This window comes from Hyla sarda, chromosome 3 (assembly GCF_029499605.1).
Source record: "Hyla sarda isolate aHylSar1 chromosome 3, aHylSar1.hap1, whole genome shotgun sequence".
NCBI classification, from domain to species: Eukaryota; Metazoa; Chordata; class Amphibia; order Anura; family Hylidae; genus Hyla; species Hyla sarda.
In genome coordinates, this window is record NC_079191.1 from 413,349,017 (window position 1) to 413,373,316 (window position 24,300).

Consider the following 24,300-nt stretch of genomic DNA (forward strand, 5'->3'; position numbering starts at 1 on the left):
TACAGAGAGCCCTCCAGAATTTTGACACGAATTGGACGCCTCTATCCGAGACGATCTGCGTGGGCAACCCGTGAAGACGAAAAATGTGTACAAAAAATTGTTTAGCCAACTGAGGCGCTGAAGGAAGACCAGGAAGAGGGATGAAATGTGCCATCTTGGAGAATCGATCAACGACCACCCAAACAACAGTGTTGCCACGGGATGGGGGTAGGTCTGTAATAAAATCCATACCAATCAGAGACCAAGGCTGTTCGGGGACAGGCAGAGGATGAAGAAAACCAGCGGGCTTCTGGCGAGGAGTCTTATCCCGGGCACAGACAGTGCAGGCTCGCACAAAGTCCATGACATCCGTCTCCAGAGTCGGCCACCAATAGAAGCGAGAGATGAGTTGCACAGATTTCTTGATGCCTGCATGACCTGCGAGATGGGAGGAGTGACCCCATTTGAGGATTCCGAGGCGTTGGCGTGGAGAGACGAAGGTCTTTCCTGGAGGAGTTTGCCTGATGGAGGCTGGAGAAGTGGAAATCAGGCAGTCAGGAGGAATTATGTGTTGCGGAGAGAGTTCAACTTCCGAGGCATCCGAAGAACGAGAGAGAGCATCGGCCCTAATGTTCTTATCGGCAGGCCGAAAGTGAATTTCAAAATTAAATCGGGCAAAGAACAGAGACCACCTGGCCTGGCGAGGATTCAGCCGTTGGGCAGACTGGAGATAGGAGAGGTTCTTGTGATCAGTGTAAATAATAACTGGAAATCTTGATCCCTCCAGCAGATGCCTCCATTCCTCAAGTGCTAATTTAATGGCTAGAAGCTCTCGATCCCCGATGGAGTAGTTCCTCTCCGCCGGAGAGAAGGTCCTAGAAAAAAAACCACAAGTAACAGCATGCCCGGAAGAATTTTTTTGTAGAAGGACCGCTCCAGCTCCTACAGAGGAGGCATCAACCTCCAATAGGAAGGGTTTAGATGGGTCAGGTCTGGAGAGCACTGGAGCCGAAGAAAAGGCAGACTTGAGCCGTTTAAAGGCGTCTTCCGCTTGAGGAGGCCAAGACTTGGGATTGGCATTTTTTTTGGTTAAAGCCACGATAGGGGCCACAACGGTAGAAAAATGTGGAATAAATTGCCTGTAATAATTGGCGAACCCCAAAAAACGTTGGATAGCACGGAGTCCGGAGGGGCGTGGCCAATCTAAGACGGCAGAGAGTTTGTCTGGATCCATTTGTAGTCCCTGGCCAGAGACCAAGTATCCTAGGAAAGGAAGAGATTGGCATTCAAACAGACATTTCTCTATCTTGGCATAAAGTTGATTGTCACGAAGTCTCTGAAGAACCATACGGACATGCTGGCGGTGTTCTTCTAGATTGGCAGAAAAAATCAGGATATCGTCCAGATATACAACAACACAGGAGTATAAGAGATCACGAAAAATTTCATTAACAAAGTCTTGGAAGACGGCAGGGGCGTTGCACAGGCCAAAGGGCATGACCAGATACTCAAAGTGTCCATCTCTAGTGTTAAATGCCGTTTTCCATTCATCCCCCTCTCTGATGCGGATGAGATTATAAGCACCTCTTAAGTCCAGTTTGGTAAAGATGTGGGCACCTTGGAGGCGATCAAAGAGTTCAGAGATGAGGGGTAGGGGGTAGCGGTTCTTTACCGTGATTTTATTAAGACCGCGGTAGTCAATGCAAGGACGTAGAGAGCCATCTTTTTTGGACACAAAGAAAAATCCGGCTCCGGCAGGAGAGGAGGATTTACGGATAAAGCCTTTTTTTAAATTTTCCTGGATGTACTCCGACATAGCAAGAGTCTCTGGGGCGGACAGAGGATAGATTCTGCCCCGGGGTGGAGTAGTGCCCGGGAGGAGGTCAATAGGACAATCATAAGGCCTGTGAGGAGGTAGAGTCTCAGCTTGTTTTTTGCAAAAAACATCCGCAAAGTCCATATAGGCCTTAGGGAGACCGGTTACAGGGGGAACCACAGAGTCACGGCAAGGGGTACTGGGAACCGGTTTTAGGCAGTCCTTGAAACAAGAGGGCCCCCAACTCTTGATCTCCCCAGTGGACCAATCCAGGGTTGGGGAATGGAGTTGAAGCCAGGGTAGTCCAAGGAGGATTTCGGAAGTGCAATTGGGGAGGACCAAAAATTCAATCTTCTCGTGATGAGGTCCGATGCACATTAGAAGGGGCTCCGTGCGGAAACGTATGGTACAGTCCAATCTTTCATTGTTTACACAATTGATGTAGAGGGGTCTGGCGAGACTGGTCACTGGGATGTTGAACCTGTTGACGAGAGAGGCCAAGATAAAATTTCCTGCAGATCCGGAATCCAAGAAGGCCATAGTAGAGAAGGAGAAGGCAGAGGCAGATATCCGCACAGGCACAGTAAGACGTGGAGAAGCAGAGTAGACATCAAGGACTGTCTCACCTTTGTGCGGAGTCAGCGTACGTCTTTCCAGGCGGGGAGGACGGATAGGACAATCCTTCAGGAAGTGTTCGGTACTGGCACAGTACAGGCAGAGATTCTCCATGCGGCGTCGTGTCCTCTCTTGAGGTGTCAGGCGAGACCGGTCGACCTGCATAGCCTCCACGGCGGGAGGCACAGGAACGGATTGCAGGGGACCAGAGGAGAGAGGAGCCGGGGAGAAAAAACGCCTTGTGCGAACAAAGTCCATATCCTGGCGGAGCTCCTGACGCCTTTCGGAAAAACGCATGTCAATGCGAGTGGCAAGATGGATGAGTTCATGTAGGTTAGCAGGGATTTCTCGTGCGGCCAGAACATCTTTAATGTTGCTGGATAGGCCTTTTTTAAAGGTCGCGCAGAGGGCCTCATTATTCCAGGATAATTCTGAAGCAAGAGTACGGAATTGTACGGCGTACTCGCCAACGGAAGAATTACCCTGGACCAGGTTCAACAGGGCAGTCTCAGCAGAAGAAGCTCGGGCAGGTTCCTCAAAGACACTTCGAATTTCCGAGAAGAAGGAGTGTACAGAGGCAGTGACGGGGTCATTGCGGTCCCAGAGCGGTGTGGCCCATGACAGAGCTTTTCCAGACAGAAGGCTGACTACGAAAGCCACCTTAGACCTTTCAGTAGGAAACTGGTCCGACATCATCTCCAAGTGCAGGGAACATTGGGAAAGAAAGCCACGGCAGAATTTAGAGTCCCCATCAAATTTATCCGGCATGGATAGTCGTAGACCAGAAGCGGCCACTCGCTGCGGAGGAGGTGCAGGAGCTGGCGGAGGAGATGATTGCTGAAGCTGTGGTAGTAGCTGCTGTAGCATCACGGTCAGTTGAGACAGCTGTTGGCCTTGTTGCGCTATCTGTTGTGACTGCTGGGCGACCACCGTGGTGAGGTCGGCGACAACTGGCAGAGGAACTTCAGCGGGATCCATGGCCGGATCTACTGTCACGATGCCGGCTGGCAGGTATTGGATCCTCTGTGCCAGAGAGGGATTGGCGTGGACCGTGCTAGTGGATCGGTTCTAAGTCACTACTGGTTTTCACCAGAGCCCGCCGCAAAGCGGGATGGTCTTGCTGCGGCGGTAGTGACCAGGTCGTATCCACTAGCAACGGCTCAACCTCTCTGACTGCTGAAGATAGGCGCGGTACAAGGGAGTAGACAGAAGCAAGGTCGGACGTAGCAGAAGGTCGGGGCAGGCAGCAAGGATCGTAGTCGGGGGCAACGGCAGGAGGTCTGGAACACAGGCTAGGAACACACAAGGAAACGCTTTCACTGGCACAATGGCAACAAGATCCGGCGAGGGAGTGAAGGGGAAGTGAGGTATAAATAGGGAGTGCACAGGTGAACACACTAATTGGAACCACTGCGCCAATCAGCGGCGCAGTGGCCCTTTAAATCGCAGAGACCCGGCGCGCGCGCGCCCTAGGGAGCGGGGCCGCGCGCGCCGGGACAGGACAGACGGAGAGCGAGTCAGGTACGGGAGCCAGGATGCGCATCGCGAGCGGGCGCTACCCGCATCGCGAATCGCATCCCGGCTGGAGACGGTATCGCAGCGCACCGGGTCAGTGGAGCTGCCCGGAGCGCTGCGGTAGCGAGAGAGAAGCGAGCGCTCCGGGGAGGAGCGGGGACCCGGAGCGCTCGGCGTAACACACCTACAATAATGAATGCCCCTTTTGTCTGACTCTTCTTTGTAGACTTGTAATAGTCGTCTCCCCACTGTTAGGACCGTCACACGTCATGCTTGTTTATGTATTAGAAGGTCCATGCATGGGATGGGACCATTACATTAAAGTTTCATGCAGGCTAATGGTCGTGCTCTTACAGGACGCCATTTTAAAGGCTTATTTTTGTTCGCACAACCGGCATTGAACAGTATATGAGGGGAGAGTCTCCCGCTACGAGAATGAAGATTTTTTTTTGGACAGTGTTATGTGCAGTAAACATTCATATTAGATGTAATCTCACGTACACTACTAAAGAATGATGAGATAAAATAATCTTCCCAATCTGATACTGTCATCTCATAGGTTAAAGGGGTACTCCCGTGGAAAACTTTTTTTTAAATCAACTGGTGCCAGAAAGTTAAACAGATTTGTAAATCACTTCTATTAAAAAATCTTAATCCTTCCAGTACTTTTTAGGGGCTGTATACTAAAGAGAAATCCAAAAAGGAAATGCATTTCCTCTGATGTCATGACCACAGTGCTCTCTGCTGACCTCTGTTGTCCATTTTAGGAACTGTCCAGAGCTGCATATGTTTGCTATGGGGATTTTCTCCTGCTCTGGACAGTTCCTAGCATGCTGGGATTTGAAGTTTTGCAACATCTGGAGGGCCACAGTTTGAGACCATTGATTTATGGCTAGCTGCCTTGCATTGAGCACTACACATGTACATAGGGACATGGGTTGGGGGGGGGGGAAGAATATGTATTTTGTTAAAAGGTTGGGGGATAAAGGTCAATGACACAAATATTTGTCCATCTGACATTTGTCCAAATCTAAAAAACAAAGTATGAAGGGTGCACTCAGGAACACTCTTCTTGGGTGCCGTGAGATCATGCCCCCCTTTTCCCTGATCTAGGTGGAATTAGATACAACAAAAATGTCCCTGGAGGTTTCAGGGCAAATTGATATATAACAACCTTTAAGGGGTTGCCCCCTGTCGGGGAAAACCCTCTACTAGAACCCCCCCCCCTTTTAAAATATAACCTTTATTGGTATTTTAAAATTACACCCCACACAAACGTTTAAAATTACAGCGGGTTTGATATGGTGTGTAAACTAATATCTGTTATACACTTGTGAGGGTCCAAATATACGCTTATGTAATCTTGTGCTTCTTGTCCAACACGCGTCAGCTATTGGTACCCAGTCCCTATACTATCATTATCCTCCGCTGATTTAAAACCAAGCAACTATTAGCCTCCCCGACGTTTCGCTGAACGGATCAGCATTGTCAAGGGTAGCGAGGCTAATGCGTTAGCATTAGCCTCGCTACCCTTGACAAAGCTGATCCGTTCAATGCAAGTCTATGGGAGGGGGCATGACGGCCGTCGCGCCCCCTTCCCATAGACTTTCATTGAGGGGGCAGGCCGTGACGTCACGAGGGGGCGGGCGTGAACACGGAAGCCCGCACACAGCGTTCAGGAACTCAATGTAGTATACTATGGTTTTAGGTCCGGTCAGGAAACCGGATACGGGTCAAAAATGAGCCAACCGGAGTCCCCGTTTGACTCCAGTCAGCTCCTTAAAGTAAATGGATTTCAGCGCTGGTCCGGCTGGGGTACAGGAGAGCCCGGTTTGCCCCTCCCCCAGCCGGATCCGACACCCGTAACGTAAAAACGAGGTGTGAATGCAGCCTTATCCCGTATCCTTTGAATCATCTGCGGTCGGCAGTGCGGAACCCCCGGTCATCCTTGCACGGCGCGAACTCTGCTCCGTGCTGCATGACTGGCGACTACAGCCACCGCGCCCCCTCTATTCATGTCTATGGCGTGACGACCACGTACTAGCCATCACGCCCCCTCCCATAGACATGAATGGACGGGGCGTGATGTCACATGGGAGCTCTAGGGGGAATCCTGCGATCTAACATCTTATCCCCTATCCTTTTGATAGAGGATAAGATGTTTTGCATCGGAGTGCCCCCTTAAGCCTCTGTTTTTTGTACTAAATACTTCACAATGGAGAAAGCTGGAATCTGAAGTTGTTCTTCCTCCATCGCTATGTCACACGAGAAGCCGTGCCGCTCTGTAGACAAATACTCAGCACTGCTCTATATATAAACAATCAATGTTCGTCAGGATGGGATCCTCTGTGATCAGTCAGACAGAAGCTCTTCACATCGATCCGGGACTTCACGGTCCCCAGAGATTCCTTCACGTGAACATTACTAGCAGTAAATCAAGGTGTTTCAGATGTGAATTCCATATCAAGGAAACTTACTACAATAAAATATCCTTTATTCCGTATTAAACAGATTGTTTTCATATCTTACTTCTAAGCTGAGAAATGATCACTCGAAATCAAAGGCCAAAAGCCTGAAACTGCACCACTGTCAGGAGTTTCATGAAGAACATAACCTGGCTATTATATTAGGTACACCCCAAATAGCTAATCAGCCAATCACATGGCAGCAAATCATTGCATTAAAGAGTACCTGTATCCAAATAAAATTTTTAGTATAGTGTTCCTTGTGTAATTAGCAGACACTGTCCCCTTCCTTTGCTTTTAAAATTATCAACATAAATATGTTTAAAATGTAATAGAAAAAACGGCCACTAGATGGCTCTGTTCTGCTACCTGCCACAATTAATACAGTGAATTTGGTCTCCTCCCGACCTGGCAGGAGTCAAAACTCAGGAGGTCCTTCTTTGCACAGAGCTTGATTGGCAGCTGCACAGAAAATGAAAGCTCCACAGATTCTCTTTGATAGCAACACAGACTGAAACATGCACAGAGCCTGAGGTCATCTATTCATCACAGCACTGCAACCATGTGAGGGCGGAAGTGGTCCCCCAGCAGGCTTCAGTGACGTCATGCCTGCTGGGAAATTGCACTTGAAATGAGAGCAGGAAGAAAGGTAAGATACACAGCTTTTTAAAGCTCTGAATTTTTTTTCTAACGGCCCGAAGTAGTTAGGGAACATAGCCTGAGTTAGTTTAAAAAAGTTTATTTGGTGACTGTATATACATCGAGTCACTATTCAGGTCAGGTTAAGGTAGATGTTGAACCATTTGGTCTCCATGGCAACACAATAAAAATCAGTTCAGCACATACTCATACTGTAATCTAAATAACTCAGTACAGCCTTAGGCTTTGGGCCTGTACATTTAAAGGGGTACCCCGGCCCCAAGACATCTTATCCCCTATCTAAAGGATAGGGGATAAGATGTCTCGGGGCCGGAGTACCCCTTTAAGCACTCCCATTGGGTTCTGAACTCTGGGTTCCCCTGTGATCTCTCTAATGGTGCCACAACTCTCCCCGCTAAATTGAGTGGTGGGCTGGAACACGCTCCATTCATTGTCTGGGGCAGTGCTTCCCAACCAGTGTGCCTTGAGCTATTGCAAAACTACAACTCCCAACCAAAGGCTGTCCTGGCCTGCAGAGAGTTGTAGTTGTGCAGTAGCTGGAGGCACACTGGTTAGGAAACACCGGTCTCTCGGAGCGACGGAGATCAGATGCCCCACAATCAGACAAAGATCTACCTCTGGGGGACCTGGACTGTCCTGAATTCTACAGAAAACCCATTAATTTGATTGAGCACTGTGCCATTCCTAACTTCCCCTGTGGTGGCGCTACGGTTGCCACTTTTCTTTGCATAATTAATTATATATGCGTGACATCACAGGATACACATATGCGGGGAAAATTTTGTCCTTTTCTGACCCCTATAACTATTTTTATTATTATTTCTCCTTATAGGGGCCTTTATCATTTTTTGCGCCCTGATCTGTAGTTTTTAACAGCACCATTTTTGTTTTGATGTGACTTTTTGATCGCTTTTTTTTTATTAAATTCGGGAGTTGCTGTCAGTTACTAACTACAACTCCCAGCATGCCTTGATACAGCCTGTGGCTCAGCAGCTGTCCCAAATGAAAACTACAACTCCCAGCATGTTGGACTATATAGTAGTATATAGTATAGGTCAGTGTTTTCCAACCAAGGGTGCCTCCAGCTGTTGCAAAACTACAACTCCCAGCATGTTGGAGTTTTTAGTAGTATACAGTATAGGTCAGTGTTTCCCAACCAGGGGTGTCTCCAGCTGTTGCAAAACTACAACTCACAGCATGCCCTGATACAGCCTGTGGCTCAGCAGCTGCCCCAAACGAAAACTACAACTCCCAACATGTTGGAGTATATCGTAGTATATAGTATAGGTCAGTCTTTTCCAACCAGGGGTGCCTCCAGCTGCTGCAAAACTACAACTCCCAGCATGTTAGACTTTTTAGTAGTATATAGTATAGGTCAGTGTTTCCCAACCAGGGGTGTCTCCAGCTGTTGCAAAACTACAACTCCCAGCATGCCCTGATACAGCCTGTGGCTCAGCAGCTGCCCCAAATGAAAACTACAACTCCCAGCATGTTAGACTTTTTAGTAGTATATAGTATAGGTCAGCGTTTCCCAACCAGGGGTGTCTCCAGCTGTTGCAAAACTACAATTCCCAGCATGCCCGGACAGCCGTTGGCTGTCCGGGCATGCTGGGAGTTGTAGTTTTGCAACAGCTGGAGGTGCTCTGGTTGGGAAACACTGGTATAGCATAAGGTGCAACATGGATAAATACCGGCCATTCCATTTCCGGTATTTTTTTATATAAAAGAACCGGCAGGGTGGCCAAAATACTGGCTGTGCCGTTAAAATACCAGCCAGGTACCCTAGGTGGCACTGCACAAAAACTGACCACTTAGGCTATGTTCACACGGCGGACATTCCATAGAATGCCAGAGCTAGGACCGCTCGGAAATTCCCTCTCTCCATAGACAGCAATGAATTTCTGAGCGGTTTCCCCCAAAGGAATTAACATATCAATTCTTTCGCCAGAGGCCGGATTTGGGATTTTTAAAGCAGATGTTTCCGAGCAGAATTTTTCCGCCAGATTCCACATGGAAATTGCGTCTTGTGAACATGGCCCTACTGCCACATTTTCCCAAGATTACATCTGATCAGCAGCATAGAGACACTGTTGTGATCAGGCTAAAATTAGAGGACCCCCAAATTAGAGGACCCCTTAAAAAGTAGGAATAGTCCAAAGCAGAAAACCCCTTTAACATAGAATTTTCAGCATCATTTTTTGCTTTAAAGGGGTTATTCAGGAAAAAAAAAACTTTTTAATATATCAACTGGCTCCAGAAAGTTAAACAGATTTGTAAATTACTTCTATTAAAAAATCTTAATCCTTTCAGTACTTATGAGCTGCTGAAGTTGAGTTGTTCTTTTCTGTCTAAGCGCTCCCTGATGACACGTGTCTCGGGAACCGCCCAGTTTAGAAGCAAATCCCCATAGCAAACCTCTTCTACTCTGTGCAGTTCCCGAGACAAGCAGAGATGTCAGCAGAGAGCACTGTTGCCAGACAGAAAACAACTACTCAACTTGAGCAGCTGATAATTATTGAAAGGATTAAGATTTTTTAATAGAAGTAATTTACAAATCTGTTTAACCTTCTGGAGCCAGTTGATGTATAAAAAAAAGTACGTTTTTTTTTTCCTGGAATACCCCTTTAAGGCTGTTGTTATTTTGCTTCTAAACAGGAAATTATTAAGACGAGATTGTGGCAATGAAATGAATCTTTCTTATTTATCGTCTGGCGCTAGATGCCCCCGGTGATACCGGTTCAATCAATTAATGACCTAAAAGACAGAAAACGGCCTCCACGTCATGTGTTTATAAATGGACTAAAACACTTTATGCTGTTTATTCCTCGCCGTGACTAGAGCGTCTGCCAAGCCGACACTCTTCTTGGAGCTTATACAAATGTACAGAACTTCACATCCAGAACCCGGCTATATAAATAAATAAACCAAATAAATAAATAAATAAACCAAATAAATAAACCAAATAAATAAATAAACCAAATAAATAAATCAAACAAATAAATAAACCAAATAAATAAATAAACTAAATAAACCAAATAAATAAATAAACTAAATAAACTAAATAAATAAATAAGAAAATAGAACATTACAGATGATAAGGCTTATATTAAGGTATATTTCTATGCAAAATGGAATCATCCACAAGTTAACTACAAACAAATGTGTATCTATTAGTCAATTGCACAAGGCAACATATTCAGCCAGGTCCCAGCCGGTGTGGAGGATTCTGCGCAGGTTTTGCTTATTGATTAAATACAGAAAACACTTGGATGACTCCACAAAAGCCATTCTGGACGCATTTCAGTCCTGTGTTTCCTAACCAGTGTGCCTCCAGCTGTTGCAAAACTACAACTTCCAGCATGGCTGTGGTTGGGAAAAACTGTTTTAGTCCCTGTTTTCTGTAAAGGAAGGGAAGAGAAGGTGGAGCTGAAGAACCTACTGAGTGCAATTGGTAGACTTCAAGATTTATTCTGACTTTAAATCAGCCTGATATTTTACACCTGTCTCCTTTATTCTTGGTGATCTTTACCAAAAACTTATTTCAGGATTGAGCAAAGATAGATAGATATGAGATAGATAGATATGAGATAGATAGATATGAGATAGATAGATAGATATGAGATAGATAGATATGAGATAGATAGATAGATATGAGATAGATAGATATGAGATAGATAGATATGAGATAGATAGATAGATATGAGATAGATAGATATGAGATAGATAGATAGATAGATATGAGATAGATAGATATGAGATAGATAGATATGAGATAGATAGATATGAGATAGATAGATATGAGATAGATAGATAATTAGATAGATAGGAGACATATAATAGATACATAGATAGATAGAACATAGATGGGTAATCAAGAAATAAATAGCTATAATAGAGATTATTAGATAGATATGAGATAGAAAGATAGATAGATATGAGATAGATAGATAGATAGATATGAGATAGATAGATAGATATGAGATAGATAGATAGATAGATAGGTATGAGATAGATAGATAGATAGGAGATAGATAGATAGATAAATAGATAGATAGGAGATAGATAGATATGAGATAGATAGATATGAGATAGATAGATATGAGATAGATAGATAGATAGATATGAGATAGATAGATAGATAGATATGAGATAGATAGATAGATAGATAGATAGGTATGAGATAGATAGATAGATAGATAGATAGATAGATAGATAGATAGGAGATAGATAGATAGATAGATAGATAGGAGATAGATAGATAAATAGATATGAGATACATAGATAGATATGAGATAGATATGAGATAGATATGAGATAGATATGAGATAGATAGATATGAGATAGATAGATAGATATGAGATAGATAGATATGAGATAGATAGATAGATAGATAGATAGATAGATAGATAGATAGATATGAGATAGATAGATATGAGATAGATAGATAGATATGAGATAGATAGATATGAGATAGATAGATAGATAGATATGAGATAGATAGATATGAGATAGATAGATATGAGATAGATAGATATGAGATAGATAGATATGAGATAGATAGATAATTAGATAGATAGGAGACATATAATAGATACATAGATAGATAGAACATAGATGGGTAATCAAGAAATAAATAGCTATAATAGAGATTATTAGATAGATATGAGATAGAAAGATAGATAGATATGAGATAGATAGATAGATAGATATGAGATAGATAGATAGATATGAGATAGATAGATAGATAGGTATGAGATAGATAGATAGATAGATAGATAGGAGATAGATAGATAGATAGATAGATAGATAGATAGATAGATAGATAGATAGGAGATAGATAGATATGAGATAGATAGATATGAGATAGATAGATATGAGATAGATAGATAGATAGATATGAGATAGATAGATAGATAGATATGAGATAGATAGATAGATAGATAGATAGATAGGTATGAGATAGATAGATAGATAGATAGATAGATAGGAGATAGATAGATAGATAGATAGATAGGAGATAGATAGATAAATAGATATGAGATAGATAGATAGATATGAGATAGATAGATATGAGATAGATATGAGATAGATATGAGATAGATAGATATGAGATAGATAGATAGATAGATATGAGATAGATAGATAGATATGAGATAGATAGATAGACTACACATCTAGGTGTTGCAGGCAAATTAATATAACACTTTTATATTTCCTGACAGCAAATGCAGAACTTTAGGAGCCCTAACCCATGTACATTGTAGGATAACAAGCTGTATGTATAGTTTATGAATAATGTATCAGTCATCATCCATTTACTGTAATGATCTTCAGTACATCTATAGGGAAAAGCAATGACCAGAACCTCCTGACTCTGCAGCATCTCCAGAACTTGACAAGTGTCAGCAATACCTGCCAAGATCTCCAGACCTCTGTCTATATGAAGGAATTCACTCTCCAGGACAATTGTCTATGAGACTGGAAGGTTACATGTGAGATATTACAACATTACAAAAGAAATCATCCTTCAGATTGGATTATGCATCAATAGTAGAAGAGAACAATGACAATGAAAGAATGATAGAGAAGAATGTGACCTCCAGGGGGTTCCTGCAGCTTCATCCTATAGTAATCCAGTACCATGGGGTTATGTGACTAAAGAGAATAGTCATTGTGCACTTAATACATCTCACAATCAGACATTTCTGAGGAGCTCAATAACTACTTAAGGCAATGTTTGCCAACCAGGGTGCCTCCAGCTGTTGCAAAACTACAACTCCCAGCATGCCCGGACAGCCGAAGGCTGTCCGGGCATGCTGGGAGTTGTAGTTTTGCAACAGCTGGAGGCACCCTGGTTGGGAAACATTGACTGAAGGTGACATCACTAGGCAAGAAGCTATATATATATATATATCTATATATATCTATCTATCTATCTATCTATCTATCTATATATATATATATATATATACACCTGCAGTGTGGGATAAAACAACCCTATGGGATATCTCTGATATCTCTGGCCCCAGGATCAGATATAGGACTATTTGGCATCAGTCACAAGTGTGTGAGTATTTGGGATTAAAGTCCACTCCATCTAAAAGTAAGCAATGGTAGCAATGCCTAAAATAGAAGACATCTCAAGCCAAGCACATGGAACAAGCACAGGTCTGCATATGGTGATCTTATAGGACCATAGGCCATATATAGGACTAAATAGTCCCTAAACATGTCACTCACACTCCCTCCATCCTCTCTCTCTCTCTCTCTCTCTCTCTCTCTCTCTCTATATATATATATATATATATTTATTTATATATATATATATATATATATATATACATACATATATATATATACAGATATATATGTATACATATATATATATATATACACACACACACATATATATATATATATATATATATATATATATATATATATGTGTGTGTGTGTATATATATATATATATATATATATATAGTCCAGGGAACCTTAAAATACCTCCAGACCCCCCCCCCCCCCCCCCCCCCAAATACAAGAATGCACGATTCGTTTTAGTGATTCCATGTCATTACCTTAACCAGGGGCTATAAAAGGGATGCAATGCTGTTAAAGGGTTAAATAGTAAAGGAAGAAAGCAAGAAGGCTCTTGGCAAGTTTAACCCCCTCTATCCATTCCGAGGGACAATGGGGGGGCTGCTGAGGGTCCTCCTTACCATTAGATCTCCGGACAATGTTCTCCAGAAAGGTATTTTGTGGAGCTACCAGTCCTCTCCGACCCCCAGCCATGGTCATGGCAGCTGTGGTCCAATACTGTAGGGGGCTTCAGGGTAGTGGGGGGCTGTGGAGAGCCGGGGCTCTTTCATGGATGGTGGTCCTCATGGTCCTGAGTGGATTGCAGCCTGTATTGCATTAGAAGAAGCGGTGGATGTAGGAGCAGTATTCCCAGCCATCCTTGGCAGCACTCCTGCACCTCACTCCCTGCCCCTTCACCCCCCACCCAGGCTTCTTCTCCCCTGTTCTTCTGAGTTTCCCAGGAGCGACCCCCTTCTCTGCTCTCCAAGGTCCTGAAAGGCTCAGCCCTGCGCAGCGCTGCCGTGCAGGAGTCCCCTCTGCTTGTGTCTAGCAACTGGATTATGTAACCTCTTCATTGCCTGTCCAAATCCACTCTGCTCTGCCTCCTAGAAGGAATACCTGCTTAACCCATGAATGTATTCCTATGCCTGCAGCAGACAAGGTCAGTCAGTGTGCAAGGAAGTGTCCTGGAATGATGGGCTTTGTAGTGCCTCCACGCCATATCCAGATGGCTGCTTGTTTGTAGTATGCAGAGGAATATCCCATCTACCTATACCTACTGCAAGCCAACCAGTGACAGGGCAGAATGAGACTATTACTCTCTGTGCTATGCGACTTGTGGTTTCCCAAGCAGGGTGCCTCCAGCTGTTGGAAAACTACAACTCCCAGCATACCAGGGCATAGAAGGGGAACCTTCTGCCAGGATATTGGGATGTCACCTTCAGTCAGTGTTTCCCAAGCAGGGTGCCTCCAGCTGTTGAAAACTACAACTCCCAGCATGCCCGGACAGTCTTCGACTGTCCGGGCATGCTGGGAGTTGTAGTTTTGCAACAGCTGGAGGCACCCTGCTTGGGAAACACTGACTGAATGTGACATCCCAATATCTGGCTGGCAGAAGGTTCCCCTTCCATGCCCTGGTATGCTGGGGGTTGTAGTTTATCAACAGCTGGAGGAACATTAGTTGGGAAACACTGCCCTAAACTGTGACTCTCAAAGGTTGTCTGGACATGCTGGGAATTGTAGTTTTGCAACAGCTGGAGGCACCTTGATTGTGAAACACTGACTGAAGGTGACATCCCAATATCCTGGCAGAAGGTTCCCCTTTCATGCCCTTGTATGCTGGGGGTTGTAGTTTATCAACAGCTGGAGGAACATTAGTTGGGAAACACTGCCCTAAACTGTGACTCTCAGTCAAAGGCTGTCTAGACATGCTGGGAGTTGTAGATCCATAGGCTGGGAAACATTACTGTACACAAATCACAACTCCCATCATGCACTTAGAATCACAGTTTAGGGCTGATTTCCCTACCATTGTGCCTCCAGCTGTTTAAAAAACTACAACTTCCAGCTTGCCCTGGTATGCTGAGAGTTGGAGATTTGCAACAGCTGGAGGAACAGTAATGTTTCCCAGCCTATGGATCTACAACTCCCAGCATGTCCGGACGGCCTTTGACTGAGAGTCACAGTTTAGGGCAGTGTTTCCCAACTAATGTTTCTCCAGCTGTTTCTAAACTACAACCCCCAGCATAGGGGAACCTTCTGCCAGGATATTGGGATGTCACCTTCAGTCAGTGTTTCCCAACCAGGGTGCCTCCAGCTGTTGCAAAACTACAACTCCCAGCATGCCCAGACGGCCTTTGACTGAGAGTCACAGTTTAGGGCAGTGTTTCCCAACTAATGTTCCTCCAGCTGTTGCTAAACTACAAATCTCAGCATGCCAGGGCTGGGAATTGTAGTTTTTTTTTTAACAGCTGGAGGCACATTGGTTGGGAAACACTGCCCTAAACTGTGCCTCTCGGTCAAAGGCTGGGAGTTGTAGTTTTGCAACAGCTGGAGGCACCCTAGTTGGAAAGCACTGATCTGTGGAGTAGCTCTCTTTACTGGTGATGTTCAGGGCTTTAATATATTCTGCATCATCCCTGGGGTTGTCCTCTCTTTAGCCTATAGGTAATTTCATAGCCAGTCTGCTCAGGGACAGCTCATCACTTTCCATTTCCAGCAGATTGGATGAGGTGTCAAGCAAAGAGTTAAAAGACCAGCAGCCACCCACCCACCCCCTCACTCACCGGGGAACCCATTATCATTGGTAAGGCAGCCCTCCACAGCTTCCACCTACTCTCTACAGGATTCCCCTCTGATGTAAACTTTAGGACAGCCTGTCATGATAGGAACCAGCTCCAGATAGACCAAGCTTCTAGAGATCTGTGTACATCCTCACAGGGACCCCCAGGGGGCTTCATTTGTAGGGGCGCCCATGTAACGGGGGCTTCATCATTTGTAGAGAATCCCATGTAACAGGGGGCTTCATCATTTGTAGAGAATCCCATGTAACGGGGGCTTCATCATTTGTAGGGAATCCCATGTAACGGGGGGCTTCATCATTTGTAGAGAATCCCATGTAACAGGGGGGCTTCATCATTTGTAGGGAATCCCATGTAACAGGGGGCTTCATCATTTGTAGAGAATCCCATGTAACAGGGGGGCTTCATCATTTGTAGAGAATCCCATGTAACAGGGGGGCTTCATCATTTGTAGAGAATCCCATGTAACAGGGGGGCTTCATCATTTGTAGAGAATCCCATGTAACAGGGGGCTTCATCATTTGTAGAGAATCCCATGTAACAGGGGGGCTTCATCATTTGTAGAGAATCCCATGTAACGGGGGGCTTCATCATTTGTAGAGAATCCCATGTAACGGGGGGCTTCATCATTTGTAGAGAATCCCATGTAACTGGGGGCTTCATCATTTGTAGGGACGCCCATGTAATGGGGGGCTTCATCATTTGTAGAGAATCCCATGTAACGGGGGCTTCATCATTTGTAGAGAATCCCATGTAACGGGGGCTTCATCATTTGTAGAGAATCCCATGTAACGGGGGCTTCATCATTTGTAGAGAATCCCATGTAACGGGGGGCTTCATCATTTGTAGGGAATCCCATGTAACGGGGGGCTTCATCATTTGTAGGGATGCATATGTAACAGGGGGGCTTCATCATTTAAAGGGACGCCCATATAACAGGGGGGCTTCATCATTTGTAGGAGCCCCTCATATAACAGGGGGGGGGGGCTTCATCATTTTTAGGGAATCCCATGTAACACGGGGCTTCATCATTAGTAGTGATGCCCATATAACAGGGGCTTCATCATTTGTAGAGAATCCCATGTAACAGGGGGGCTTCATAATTTGAAGGGATGCCCATGTAAGAGGGGGGCTTCATCATTTAAAGGGACGCCTATGTAACAGGGGGGGCTCCATCATTTAAAGGGATGCGCATGTAACAAGGGGGCTTCATCATTTAAAGGGATGCGCATGTAACAAGGGGGCTTCATCATTTAAAGGGATGCGCATGTAACAAGGGGGCTTCATCATTTGAAGGGATGCCCATGTAACAGGGGGGCTTCATCATTTGTAAGGACCCCCATATAATAGGGGGGGCTTCATCATTTGTAAGGACCCCCATATAACAGGGGGGGCTTCATCATTTGTAGAGAATCCCATGTAACAGGGGGGCTTCATAATTTGAAGGGATGCCCATGTAAGAGGGGGGCTTCATCATTTAAAGGGACGCCTATGTAACAGGGGGGCTTCATAATTTGTAGGGATGCCCATGTAACAGGGGGGCTTCATCATTTACAGGGAATGCGCATGTAACAGGGGGGCTTCATCATTTGAAGGGATGCCCATGTAACAGGGGGGGGGGGCTTCATCATTTGAAGGGATGCCCATGTAACAGGGGGGGGGGCTTCATCATTTGTAGGGATGCCAATGTAACAGGGGGGCTCCATCATTTAAAGGAATGCGCATGTAACAGGGGGCTTCATCATTTGTAGGAGCCCCTCATGTAACAGGGGGGCTTCATCACTTGTAAGGACCCCCATATAACAGGGGGGGCTTCATCATTTGTAGAGAATCCCATGTAACAGTGGGGCTTCATAATTTGAAGGGATGCCCATGTAAGAGGGGGGCTTCATCATTTAAAGGGACGCCTATGTAGCAGGGGGGCTTCATAATTTGTAGGGATGCCCATGTAACAGGGGGGCTCCATCATTTAAAGGGATGCGCATGTAACAGGGGGGCTTCATCATTTGTAGGGACCCCCATGTAACAGGGGGGCTTCATCATTTGTAGGGACCCCCATGTAACAGGGGTGTTTCTTTACTATAAGGGACCTCAAGGTAGCAAGGGGGCTTCATCACTTATAGGAGTCACCATGTAACAGGGGGGCTTCATCATTTGTAGGGACCCCCATATAACAGGGGGGCTTCATCATTTGTAGGGACCCCCATATAACAGGGGGGCTTCATCATTTGTAGGGGTCACCATGTAACAGGAGGGCTTCATAATTTGTAGGGACCCCCCCCCCCCCCTGTAACAGGGGCTTCATCACTTGTAGAGACCCCCATGTAGCAGGAAGGTTTGATCACTATTAGGGACCCCCATGTAGCAGGGGGGGGGGCTTCCTCACTTCTTCATTGATACAATGTATAAATATGTTGCTCTCTCATGGACACAGCTCCTTATCTGTCACTTTAGAGTTCTTGATAATCCCCAGAGATATATTATCTTCTCATAAATATAACGCAGCATGATTCACAATATTTCCTCTACACCAATGTTCCCCAACCTATAGTTCTAAAATTGCTGCAAAACTACAACTCCTACTGTGTGACCTGAGTTATTCTTTTTACAAAAGCTGGTCAAAGCTCGGGATACATTGCTCTACACAAGTGGTCTCCAATCCTTGGACCTCCAGAGGGTTCAAGACGACAACTCCCAGCATGCCCAGACAGCGCCATGCTGGAAGTTCTGCAACATCTGGAGGCCCACAGTTTGGAGACCTAGGTTCTTCACAGTATACAACACAGACTGAACACTGCCAGGGCATGATGGGGGTTGTCATTTTGCAACTGCTGGAGGCTTGCAAGCTGTCTTGACATATTGGGGGTTGTTATTTTGGAAGGCTGCAGACTGGCTTGACATGTTTGGGGGCTACAATCAGGCACAAAATGTAGATCCATGGGCTGGGAAACATTACTGTACACAAATCACAACTCCCATCATGCACTGAGAATCACAGTTTAGGGCTGATTTCCCAACCAATATGCCTCCAGCTGTTTTAAAAAAAAAACTACAACTCCCAGCATGCCCTGGCATGCTGAGAGTTGTAGTTTTGCAACAGCTGGAATAACATTAGTTGGGAAACACTGCCCTAAACTGTGACTCTCAGTCAAAGGCTGTCTGGGCATGCTGGAAGTTGTAGTTTTGCAACAGCTGGAGGCACCCTGGTTGTAAAACAGTAGGTTCGGGTATAGTTCTCAACACAGTTTTAATAGCACACATGTCAGAAACAGTCAAGTGCAGCCCTTAAAGGGGCACTCCCATGGCAAACTTTTTTTTTAAATCAACTGGTGCCAGAAAGTTAAACAGATCGGTAAATCACTTTTATTAAAAAATCTTAATCCTTCCAGTACTTTGTAGGGGCTGTATAATAAAGAGAAATCCAAAAAAGAAATGCATTTCCTCTGATGTCCTGACCACAGTGCTCTCTGCTGACCTCTGCTGTCCATTTTAGGAACTGTCCAGAGCAGGAGAAAATCCCCATAGCAAACATATGCTGCTCTGGGCAGTTCCTAAAATGGACAGCAGAGGTCAGCAGAGAGCACTGTGGTCAGGACATCACAGGAAATGCATTTCTTTTTTTGGATTTCTCTTTAGTATACAGACCCTAAAAAGTACTGGAAGGATTAAGATTTTTTTTTTTATAAAAGTAATTTACAAATCTGTTTAACTTTCTGGCACCAGTTGATTTAAAAAAATAAATAAAAATGTTTTCCACGGGAGTACCCCTATAAGAGATGGGGGGGGGGGGGTCCAAACTTAGATGCCCCATCCTTCTTCAAGAAAAATTCTTCCACTTCCCGGAAACTTCCATATTAGAAGACAAAGGAAAGGGTTCCAGTTCCAGCCCTTATATTAGATCAGTGTATCCCAACCAGGGTGCTTCCAGCTGTTGCAAAACTACAACTCCCAGCATGCTCGGACAGCCAAAGGCTGTCCGAGCATGCTGGGAGTTGTAGTTTTGCAACAGCTGGAGGCACCCTGGTTGGGAAACACTGTATTAGATGGTAAGCTCTTGTGGACACAACTGTACTTTATAGCTTTGCAGCATGGAATTTAGTTGATGTTGATCACATATTACATTTCTTTTTGTAAAGCAATGCTTCTGAAATTTTAATAACCATTAAATATAAATTTTAATTTTAGACATTAATGTTGCAAAATAACATATTCAACAAGGAACATGGGACTGTGAGAATTCCTTGGTTTACTGGGGGGAAGCAGGAGCAGCTGCTTGGCTTGTATTGTTTCAGTACCTTGGAGAGCACCAAAAAAAGGCTTTGCTTGGGCTCCAGTAAAACCAGTCAGCACAGCGTCCTCTGCTGGAAAAGCCAGGGCACTGCGGTCCTGCTGTGGCACTTGTGCAGTAGGTGCTTAAACAGACTATGAAGCAGATGAGAAACACTGCAGAGAGGAGAGTGCAGGTGATACCACAGCGCCATCTACTGGCACAGGATAGGAATTGTTGATTTGTCGCCACTAAGACAGTGTTCACATATAGACCAGTTGGAAAATAACATAAAAGTAGGTGTGATGTCCCAGTACGGGATGATGTGGCCCCGTACTGTCCTCCTGCCCTGTCAGGCAGAGTCCCTGCAATATACCCCCATTATGTATATAGATTTGCCTCATTTAATATACAGGGTGGGCCATTTATATGGATACACCTTAATAAAATGGGAATGGTTGGTGATATTAAAGGGGTTCTCCGGTGCTTAAACATCTTATCCCCTATCCAAAGGATAGGGGATAAGATGCCTGATCGCGGGAGTCCCGCCGCTGGGGACCCCCGGGATCATGCACGCGGCACCCCGTTTGTAATCAGTCCCCGGAGCGTGTTCGCTCCGGGTCTGATTATGGGCGACTACTCCACCCCGCAATGCAAGGCTACGGGAGGGGGCGTGATAGCTATCACGCCCCCTCCCGTAGGCTTGCACTGAGGGGCGGAGCGTGACGTCACACGCCGGCGCAGGCGTGACATCACACGCCGCCCGCCCTGTAGTCGCCGGTAATCAGTCCCGGAGCGAACACGCGGGGTGCCGCGTGCATGATCCCGGGGGTCCCCAGCGATCAGGAACCTAACTCCTATCCTTTGGATTGGGGATAAGATGTTTAAGCACCGGAGAACCCCTTTAACTTCCTGTTTGTTGCACAGTAGTATATGTGAGGGGGGAAACTTTTCAAGATGGGTGGTGACCATGGCGGCCATTTTGAAGTCGGCCATTTTGAATCCAACTTTTGTTTTTCCAATAGGAGGAGGGTCATGTGACACATCAAACTTATTGGGAATTTCACAAGAAAAACAATGATGTGTTTGGTTTTAATGTAACTTTATTCTTTCATGAGTTATTTACAAGTTTCTGACCACTTATAAAATGTGTTCAATGTGCTGCCCATTGTGTTGGATTGTCAATGCAACCCTCTTCTCCCACTCTTCACACACTGATAGCAACACCGCAGGAGAAATGCTAGCACAGGCTTCCAGTATCCGTATACACTGCTATATACTACTATATACACCGCAGGAGAAATGCTAGCACAGGCTTCCAGTATCCGTATACACTGCTATATACTACTATATACCCCGCAGGAGAAATTCTAGCACAGGCTTCCAGTATCCGTATACACTGCTATATACTACTATATACACCGCAGGAGAAATGCCAGCACAGGCTTCTAGTATCCATATACACTGCTATATACTACTATATACACCGCAGGAGAAATGCTAGCACAGGCTTCCAGTATCTGTATACACTGCTATATACTACTATATACCCCGCAGGAGAAATGCTAGCACAGGCTTCCAGTATCCGTATACACTGCTATATACTACTATATACACCGCAGGAGAAATGCTAGCGCAGGCTTTCAGTATCCATATACACTGCTATATACTACTATATACACCGCAGCAGAAATGCTAGCACAGGCTTCCAGTATCCGTATACACTGCTATATACTACTGTATACACCGCAGGAGAAATGCTAGCACAGGCTTCCAGTATCCGTATATACTGCTATATACACTGCAGGAGAAATGCTAGCACAGGCTTCCAGTATCCGTATACACTGCTATATACTACTATATACACCGCAGGAGAAATGCTAGCACAGGCTTCCAGTATCCATATACACTGCTATATACTACTATATACACCGCAGGAGAAATGCTAGCACAGGTTTCCAGTATCCGTATATACTGCTATATACTACTATATAAACCGCAGGAGAAATGCTAGCACAGGCTTCCAGTATCCGTATATACTGCTATATACACTGCAGGAGAAATGCTAGCACAGGCTTCCAGTATCTGTATACACTGCTATATACTACTATATACACCGCAGGAGAAATGCTAGCACAGGCTTCCAGTATCCATATACACTGCTATATACTACTATATACACCGCTGGAGAAATGCTAGCACAGGCTTCCAGTATCCGTATACACTGCTATATACTACTATATACATCGCAGGAGAAATGCCAGCACAGGCTTCCAGTATCCATATACACTGCTATATACTACTATATACACCGCAGGATAAATGCTAGCACAGGCTTCCAGTATCCGTATACACTGTTATATACTACTATATACACCGCAGGAGAAATGCTAGCACAGGCTTCCAGTATCCGTATACACTGCTATATACTACTATATACACCGCAGGAGAAATGCTAGCACAGGCTTCCAGTATCCGTATACACTGCTATATACTACTATATACACCGCAGGAGAAATGCTAGCACAGGCTTCCAGTATCCGTATATACTGCTATATACACTGCAGGAGAAATGCTAGCACAGGCTTCCAGTATCCGTATACACTGCTATATACTACTATATACACCGCAGGAGAAATGCCAGCACAGGCTTCCAGTATCCATATACACTGCTATATACTACTATATACACCGCAGGAGAAATGCTAGCACAGGCTTCCAGTATCCGTATATACTGTTATATACTACTATATACACCGCAGGAGAAATGCTAGCACAGGCTTCCAGTATCCGTATACACTGCTATATACTACTATATACACCGCAGGAGAAATGCTAGCACAGGCTTCCAGTATCCGTATACACTGCTATATACTACTATATACACCGCAGGAGAAATGCTAGCACAGGCTTCCAGTATCCGTATACACTGCTATATACTACTATATACACCGCAGGAGAAATGCCAGCACAGGCTTCCAGTATCCATATACACTGCTATATACTACTATATACACCGCAGGAGAAATGCTAGCACAGGCTTCCAGTATCCGTATATACTGCTATATACTACTATATACACCGCAGGAGAAATGCTAGCACAGGCTTCCAGTATCCGTATATACTGCTATATACTACTATATACACTGAAGGAGAAATGCTAGCACAGGCTTCCAGTATCCGTATACACTGCTATATACTACTATATACACCACAGGAGAAATGCTAGCACAGGCTTCCAGTATCTGTATACACTGCTATATACTACTATATACACCGCAGGAGAAATGCTAGCACAGGCGTCCAGTATCCATATACACTGCTATATACTACTATATACACCGCTGGAGAAATGCTAGCACAGGCTTCCAGTATCCGTATACACTGCTATATATTACTATATACACCGCAGGAGAAATGCTAGCACAGGCTTCCAGTATCCGTATACACTGCTATATACTACTATATACACTGCAGGAGAAATGCTAGCACAGGCTTCCAGTATCAGTATACACTGCTATATACTACTATATACACCGCAGGAGAAATGCTAGCACAGGCTTCCAGTATCCGTATACACTGCTATATACTACTATATACACCGCAGGAGAAATGCTAGCACAGGCTTCCAGTATCCGTATACACTGCTATATACTACTATATACACCGCTGGAGAAATGCTAGCACAGGCTTCCAGTATCAGTATACACTGCTATACACTACTATATACACCGCAGGAGAAATGCCAGCACAGGCTTCCAGTATCCGTAGTTTCAGGTGCTGCACATCTCGTATCTTTACAGCATAGACAATTGCCTTCAGATGACTCCAAAGATAAAAGTCTAAGGGGGTCAGATTGGGAGACCTGGGGGGCCATTCAACTGGCCCACGACGACCAATCCACTTTCCAGGAAACTGTTCATCTAGGAATGCTCGGACCTGACACCCATAATGTGGTGGTCACCATCTTGCTGGAAAAACTCAGGGAACGTGCCAGCTTCAGTGCATAAAGAGGGAAACACATCATCATGGAGCAATTTCGCATATCCAGTGTCCTTGAGGTTTCCATTGATGAAGAATGGCCCCACTATCTTTGTACCCCAT

General features: G+C 44.8%; 2 protein-coding genes across 5 annotated transcripts in view; one reads left to right on the plus strand and one right to left on the minus strand.

Moving 5' to 3' along the window:
• Window positions 1-13,907, minus strand: part of KCNH1 (potassium voltage-gated channel subfamily H member 1) — a 436,746-nt gene extending 422,839 nt beyond the window's left edge. For all 4 annotated transcript variants that reach the window (XM_056568221.1, XM_056568217.1, XM_056568220.1 and 1 more), the window contains exon 1: window positions 13,770-13,907. In XM_056568221.1, the coding sequence (XP_056424196.1) occupies window positions 13,770-13,848 (79 nt within the window). In that variant the 5' untranslated portion in view covers window positions 13,849-13,907. The remainder of the gene's footprint in view (window positions 1-13,769) is intronic.
• Window positions 13,908-14,152: 245 nt separating this feature from the next.
• Window positions 14,153-24,300, plus strand: part of RCOR3 (REST corepressor 3) — a 92,331-nt gene continuing 82,183 nt past the window's right edge. Inside the window, exon 1 of the mRNA XM_056568227.1 lies at window positions 14,153-14,290. Coding sequence (XP_056424202.1) covers window positions 14,263-14,290 — 28 coding nt within the window. The 5' untranslated portion in view covers window positions 14,153-14,262. The remainder of the gene's footprint in view (window positions 14,291-24,300) is intronic.